The sequence below is a fragment of the Populus trichocarpa genome, chromosome 12 (genome assembly GCF_000002775.5).
Source record: "Populus trichocarpa isolate Nisqually-1 chromosome 12, P.trichocarpa_v4.1, whole genome shotgun sequence".
Lineage (NCBI taxonomy): Eukaryota > Viridiplantae > Streptophyta > Magnoliopsida > Malpighiales > Salicaceae > Populus > Populus trichocarpa.
The window spans coordinates 13815149-13822798 of NC_037296.2; the positions used below are offsets into that span (position 1 = coordinate 13815149).

Genomic DNA, 7650 nt, shown 5'->3' on the forward strand with positions numbered 1-7650 from the left:
CAAATTTTTAGACCACTTACAATTCAATACATTAATCATAGATCAGCACACTTGATCAAGGGATTACAGCCCAGGACTTGATTGATTTTCCATCACTGGACGGCCAGATCAAGAGATAGCACATTTTTGGCAGAATAATTGATGACTAATTTGATCTTCTAGTGCACAAGATGAATGACGACTAATTTGACCTCACCATGCTATAAAAAACAGAAGTGTGTGAGGAACTGATGATTGTGAAGAGATGGGAGCAGGGAGTTCACACGATGAGGCTTCAGAGTCACAACAGACAGGGGGCGAACCCAGCCGTACTCGGCCACAGTACAACGAAGAGACATCGACAGAGGCAAAACAGAGTGAAACCAAGTTGAAGACGGTGGAGAAAGCACCAGAAGCAAAGCCCCTCGTGATACGACAGGAGAAAGCAGCAGATGTTAAGCCACTTCATGATGCCAAAGCAAAGACAGTAAAAGAAGTCAAGTTACCACATAACTGTGAAGCCATATTAAGAGATGCAGACTCCCCAGTTGACAGGTCTTCAGTGGACAAACTGTATGATCAACTGAGCACTGGAGTTTTCTTGAACCAAAAGAGAAAGGTAAAACTCATTTCCATCTCCTTAATTGTACCATTATTTTTTTACTTCCTAAAAATCATTGCAATTTTATTGCAGAAGTACTGGGTTGAAAAGAAGTGCTACAGAAATTGCTTCATGCTGTTTGCAAAGGATCTATCAATCACTTGGGGAGGAGATACACGTTACTGGAAATGGCCTTCCATATGTGAATCAGGGTAACTATAGATGTATTCAATCCATACTAGGGTTTCTGTCTTGAGTATTTGATTTCTAAGATGCCGGAATCCCAGTTTCCATGCTGTAGCTAGTCTGATATGCATAATGCGTATATCTAGTACATCTTCAAATTCATGTCAGCTTCATTTCCAGGAGATTTCATTTTTCTCAAGTCCTAATCATCAGTTCTCTTATGACAGTGATGTCACTGTGGATGTGGCAGAGCTATTAGATGTTTGCTGGCTGGAAATATATGGGAAATTCAACACAAAAATGCTCTCCCCAGGTATTTTGTATGAAGTTGTATTTGTAATAAAGCTGAAAGACCCAGCTTATGGATGGGGAGTTCCAGTGAATGTCTCACTGGTTCTCCCAAATGGATACAAGCAAGAACGCAAAGAAAAGTTACAAACAAAACCAAGAGAGCAATGGATTGAAGTGCCAGTTGGCGAGTTAATAACTTCACCAGAAAATGTTGGGGAGATACAATTCGGCATGCATGAATATGATGGCGGAGAATGGAAGAGGGGCCTTGTTATCAAAGGGATTGCCATTCGACCAAAAACTTAATCTTTCACAGAAATGATATAACATTTACTATCGACAGAAATGAACTAAAGAATAATCTACTATCAACAGAAATGGGCTGAAGAATAACCTATGATTTCCTTCAAATATTCAGTGGATAGCAAAGTTACCATGCTTTGAATAATCAAAACAGATTCAAGAGAGTGTAGATCTCCAAGTTTTCATTGAAGATGCTGAATTTGATAAATTAGTTGAATGAAAATAAAACTGTGTTGCTATTTAATTCTGTTTTACCTTTTCGAAAAAATAATTATAGCATGATGACATTTTTGCATGTCGCATTTTGTCCCTACAACACGGTCATCTACAAACTGAAGCGCTTCCTTTCACCGCTCAATTGTAAAGATCATGACCATGAAAGAGACTGCATTAAACTAATTCTTTTATTTTTGAAGAACGTACATGATAAGGAAGCATCCATGTCGCTTATCAAGTAACACGACAGGAGCTTGTACATAAGTGCATGACAATCAAATAAATAAAGCTATATTAAAAGATCAATTCAGAAAATAAAAACAAGTTAGGGTACCAATATGCAACACCTGCTTGCTGCAGCAAAGCTCCAAATGAGAATAAATGCTAGTCATCTCAAAGATCAGTGCGGTAATTTTCTGGTTTATACCACAATGAGAAATCAATTCCTTTGCTTTTCAGTTTCTCAGTTGCAGGTGCAATTCTCTCCAAAAGCTGCATTATAAAGAAAATCAATATATATCATCTGATTCAAACAAGATCACAGAGCACACTAACGAATTTGGCACATTATTTGAAATCATGGAACAGCTACCAAAAGGGTTGAGGATCACATAGTGTAATATGAATATAGAACATTTGATCTATTTATTTTCAGAGTGAATAGACTTCTCCACATCCATCATGGGATGTGGGGTCAGTCTTTTCCTTCCAAGAAAAGGTACTTGTTCTAGCAATTTCCTTCTCATCTTTTCTGGTGGAAGGAAGAAAAAACTCCCTCATAAATGGGTACTAGATATTTTCCAATTAGAACAAGAGGGCCCAACAATTAGCTATTCAAAATTGTGACCTTAGAAGTCATATATATTTACCGCGAATGCCTTTCCATTTGGTTAAGATTTTCATGCCATTTGTCTCATGTCTGCACTCAAAGAATGGGGAAAACAGAGAAAGAACAATGCTCAATTTTGTCAAAGGAAACAGGCAGTGAAGTCTAACCTTGGCATGCAGCACACCGTTAGACACCAAAACAGATCTATCAAATACACAAAATTTTCCACCATCCATGCGAGATACTGTCCCACCAGCCTCTTCAACTATCTGCTTGATAAGTAAAAAGAAGACATTAATATTGAAATATTTAGAACCGAGCCTGATTACTAGCAAAATTGATTCTATATTCAACACATATAGTTTGAAGTGCCTGTTTATGTTAGTTGGGGAATGCCAAGGATGGTGGCTGTGATTTTAGCAAGTTTAACAAGTGGCGAGTAAGAGAAATAATCATAGCGCCAAGAACAGTGCGACTATGTTTACTGTAGAGCTTATGGTTGAAGAGTCACCATGGAGCTTTAGGGGGAGAGCACTCGGTCAATGACTCAATGGCAAAGTCAAAATGATAAGTTACTCCTCAATTTCTAGAAAGTACAACCTTCAGCATCTTTCTTGATGGGGTAATTGCAGTAATTTTTAAGTGGACACCAACTTAGGAATCCGTTGCACATATTAGCAAAGCATTAGATATTCACCAAAGCAGAAATCTGAGTCAGGAAGCCTTACCACCACACACACCTAAAGGTAAGTTGAGTTATTTAGATTGGCATGTAGGATATAAGAGGTGCCAATACACTAATAGGTCATATTTTACCCCATTAATAAGTAATACAATCTCAAAAAGAGAAATAGAGTCTAATTGCATATGAGGCAAAAGCATTTGCAAAAAGACAACTTTTACCAGAACACCAGCAGCCATATCCCAAGGCTTAAGACGATATTCCCAATATGCTTCTACAATCCCTAGAGCTACATGGCACATGTCAACTGCAGCAGCACCCAGCCTTCTAACACCCTATACATTATTAGACAGCAGAAAAAGAAGAGAATGCAAAAACAGAATATGTTATGTTAAACAAAACAACAGCCTATCAGACAAGTAAACAATTTAAAAGGAAAACGGCAATACCCTGCTGACATCAGTAAACTCCTTGAATAGTTCTATGTTAGTGGCCCATGGATCATCATGTTCATATCCGAAGCCAGTCACAAGAAGAGACTGTTCAACCTATAAGAAAAAAAAGAAACGAAAAGAAAAACAAGGGAACAAGAAGAACAAAAGGAAATGAGGAGCAACTTAAAAACCATGAACTTGGGGATATTTACAATCTACCTGGCTAATATAGTCAAAATGGTCAATTTATGTCATTTGTTTACCTATCCATTTCCCTTTTCATTCTTAGTGATTCTAGAAAAGATATGATGCAAAATGATAATTTTATGTAGATAAAATGATGCAAGTCAATTAACTCTCCATGATGTGTTAAATCTATAAGAGTGAGTTCAACTCATTAGTAAGGCTTTAAGCTTCAGCAAGTATTGAAGCCAAGTTTAAAAGTAGCTCCAGATGTGATGTGTGAAAATCAAGGATCTTAATCTTAATCAACACATGATCACGTACCCGATCGGTTTGGCTTGCATGAATTTTTTGGCCATTACAGAATGCTCCTCCACCTAACATGATTAATTGTAGTACCATAGATGAACAAATGACTGAGGCAATTTAATAAAGAAAATAACAAGTTCAGTAAAATTTCTTACCAGCAATTGCAGTAAATGTGCGTGTATTCCAAGCCATAGGACCACCGACAAACTCCACCTAAAAACAAATGCTAGATTGTCAGCTTTCGTTTTCCTTTTCAGTCATGTAATGTTGATTATTTTTGTTTCCTGTGATTGTGTTTTCATCTTTCTTTTATGTCGAAAAAGAATTAGGCCTTGTCTACTTTATTATCTTTTAAGATAGAAATAAATTTGATTAGTACCACAGCGGCAGCCGCCGGATTCCCTCGGAACAGAACTCCCACAGAAACTGCAAAGCTAGGATAACCATGTGCAAAATTTGTGGTTCCATCTACATAAATAGCAATGTTTGATAACTTCAAGTCACTTAACATGAAAAAATAACAAAGATCTACTCATGCAAAGCTTTTCTGATATATGTCTAGAAAAGATGCCAATCATAATGCTATCAATGATGCATAATTGATAATCAAAATTAAATTCTAAAATTCTATATAACTGTAGTTTCCACACCCAGAAAAGAGAAAAAATGAAAAAAGAAATCTTCAAAACGAAAAAGTAAAAAGCATAACAAAAATATCAAACCAAGAGTTAAAAGAGACAAACCTAGAGGATCGATGCACCATAGATAATCTGATAATGTATCTCCTATGATTCCTCCCTCCTCCCCAAGAATGAGGTGATCTCCAAAATTCCTTCTAACAACTTCTAATATAGCTGCCTCACTCATTTTGTCTGTACTGCAAGTAAATTTGGACAAATAAAGTGAAAATAGTCATGTTTCAGTTCAGAATCCGATCAGTTAAGAAGGGAAACCAACATATCAGATGCTTTGGAAAATCTTTAACTAAAAAGCAACTTAATGACCATATAGTGGTCAATCTGTCAACTCCTCCTTAAGCCAGAACCCAATAGTCAATACATGCATCGTTTTTATGGACTACAATGATAAAATGATTATAGACTGTGATTGAATGACATGATCACACAATGATAATTCTTGCACAGGAAATGGGTTGCCGCCATCAATGAAAATTGTAACTAGATAAATTTTTCATTTTCAAGAAATCCCCCTGCCAAGACATCCATTTTAAATGATCTCCACTAAAAGACATCTGTATAGCTTTGCGTCTGAGTGCAACGGTTGTGTGCGTGAATGCGAGGGTTCATCCTATGTGGGAACAGGAAGGAGGAGAAAGATTTGTGGAAAACATCTTCCAGCCTCTGAAGGCTATACAATTACTCAATAGGGAAAAGCAGCTTGAGTGCATGCCCATCAAGTATATGATTAGTTCCAAATATTGTTAGTTTATATCTGCATATTGAGAACATTCCTTTGAATTTTAGTCTACAGAAAAGTGGCAGATGAATTTACTCATAAATTGATAGAGATGAATTTCTTTTTCATCTAGGCCCAGTTATTAAGTTGCTGATATTTAATGATTTAATCAATGCCACACAGCAAGATATTAAGAATGATCAGAAAGCAAAAAAAGGACTGCTTTTCAATGTTCACATTCTGATTCCACAAGGACATACGAGTGTATTAAGGTGCAAATGCAATTTATCCACACAGATCATCACCTTGAAACATCTTATCTATCATCTAACTTAGATGACAAGGTAGGCAATAAACAATGATAAAGGAGGTAACAAGCTTTTCCCCTCAATAGCATAAACACTATATGACTATGAATAATAAAGAAAATATAGACATACATCAATAGTTGGGAAACTTTGATAAGTCCTTACTCGGTCACCAAGTCTGTAAGTCCTTTATACGTGATATTTCTAGGCTTATTAACAGCATCCATCACCACCTGGATTGAGAAACAGAATGCTTAGGTAACTACAGGTTCAATTTGCATTTACTTGATGTTATTAATGTACACCAGCCAATCCCTAAATCATACATGGTCAATTAACAACAAAAAAATATACAAAAAAACTTTATTTAAAAAAAAAAAATTCAGGACATTCACTTGAGAGATATTTAGCAATGGAAACATTTATAAATATGTTCAATGTTGTCTTCTTCTTTTTTTCTTTAGAACATAGAATTGCTTTGGAAAAGAACTGGGTCATGTATCCATAATTAAATTGACTATTAATGGAACTTCATATCCTATATAGAGTAGAACATAACTCAGGCATTCCAGATTAATTGAAAAATTAAACAAATTTCAGAAGAAACGCATATCATTTCTAAGAAAATTGAACAAAAACACAACAAAAGCTCATAAATTTCACATTGTCATGAGCTTTTAATTAAAAAAAAGCCACTTTGAATTGAACAGGAACCAGAATCAAAGTCTCACTCAGTTAAAGAATCCTTGAAAGAGAGAGCTAGAGAGAGAAACCAAACCTCGGCACCAGTTTTAGCGGCTGTTTCAACTACTTGAATAAGCTGATTAGCTGATATAGGCCCAGTTGATGGAGCACCCACTTTAGGATACTTCCTTTCATTAGTAATCTCTGACAAGGCAGCCTTTGTGCACACATTTCTCGCTAGTTTCAAGTTCAAAAGCTGAATTTTTTTATAACCACTCTGAGAATTCTCAATAAATCTTTGTGGAAAACAAAGTTTTGAGTGATGTAAGAGTGAAAATGATCTGGGGTTCTGAGAAAATTCAAGGGGAATGTTAGTGGAAAACACTAGGGACCTGCCCATTTCAATCCCAGTTAAAGAGTTCTTGATTTTGTGACTTTTTGAGGTACAAAGTTTGGGACTTTTTGAGGTTTTTGCTTGTACTAGCGTCTGTGCCACAGGTTTTTATGCATCTGCGTTGCTAAGCTAGTCTTGTCTGCATGTACTAGGAATCTAAGGTGGAATTTAGATGGACAGACTGCGTAGTGTCATGTCGTTCATGGTGAGTTACATGTCGTCTGGAGTTAGGTAAGGACAAGGAGTCAAGGATGATTATAGAGACTAATACATACTAGCATTTTTGCCTCACCACAGTAGCTTTGACAGTTCACTGACTCAAGTTATGACATTGTATGCATCTGATCAACGAAGATGTCTGAAAAAATGCATTTGATGGGAGAGACTGATGAACACTCTTGACATATTAAAGTAGACTAGCACAAGCTTGCCACCATTAAAAGAATTCTTACTTGCCTTAAAAGTTATAATTGATTTTGGGTTACTTTATTTTCCTTCTAATGATTTCCAACTTGTGGAATTTTGTGATAGCATTTCTGCAAGAGATATTAGTTATAGAAAGAGCCCCACCAGTCTTGTATTTCTCATGAGAGACCCTTTTTTTTCAAAGAATTTCAAAATATAGCCTTTTCACTCTCAACTCGTACTTATATACAAGCGGGATAGATCCAAGAAGAGAAGAAAATCACATTCGAATTTGTTCTTCTTCTCATGTCTCTGTTTCTGTGTTTATCTTTATTGTATATTTGTATATATCTAGGAGTTATAACTTGAAAAACATAAAGAGACATGCCCATTTCAATACCAAATATCGAGTTCCTGACTTCCTGAGGCA

The 7650-nt window shown here is 36.2% G+C and overlaps 2 protein-coding genes across 3 annotated transcripts; one reads left to right on the forward strand and one right to left on the reverse strand.

Moving 5' to 3' along the window:
* Positions 1 to 1604, forward strand: LOC18103907 (protein PHLOEM PROTEIN 2-LIKE A1). Its single transcript, XM_006376954.3, has 3 exons — positions 1 to 598; positions 674 to 792; positions 994 to 1604. Exons 1-3 carry the CDS (start codon positions 245 to 247, stop codon positions 1361 to 1363), a joined length of 843 nt encoding a protein of 280 aa, XP_006377016.1. The 5' UTR covers positions 1 to 244; the 3' UTR covers positions 1364 to 1604.
* A 142-nt stretch (positions 1605 to 1746) lies between these two features.
* LOC112325746 (phosphatase IMPL1, chloroplastic) lies at positions 1747 to 6957 on the reverse strand. 2 transcript variants are annotated; one of them, XM_024592744.2, is made up of 10 exons: positions 6516 to 6955; positions 5903 to 5970; positions 4757 to 4890; positions 4393 to 4481; positions 4169 to 4226; positions 4029 to 4081; positions 3537 to 3635; positions 3309 to 3422; positions 2573 to 2674; positions 1747 to 2068 (listed from the first exon to the last, which is right to left on the reverse strand). In XM_024592744.2, exons 1-10 carry the CDS (start codon positions 6819 to 6821, stop codon positions 1970 to 1972), a joined length of 1122 nt encoding a protein of 373 aa, XP_024448512.1. In that variant the 5' UTR covers positions 6822 to 6955; the 3' UTR covers positions 1747 to 1969. The 2 variants fall into 2 exon arrangements, with proteins under 2 accessions (XP_024448512.1, XP_024448513.1); XM_024592745.2 differs by lacking the exon at positions 3309 to 3422 and having other exon boundaries at positions 6516 to 6957.
* Positions 6958 to 7650: the final 693 nt, after the last annotated feature.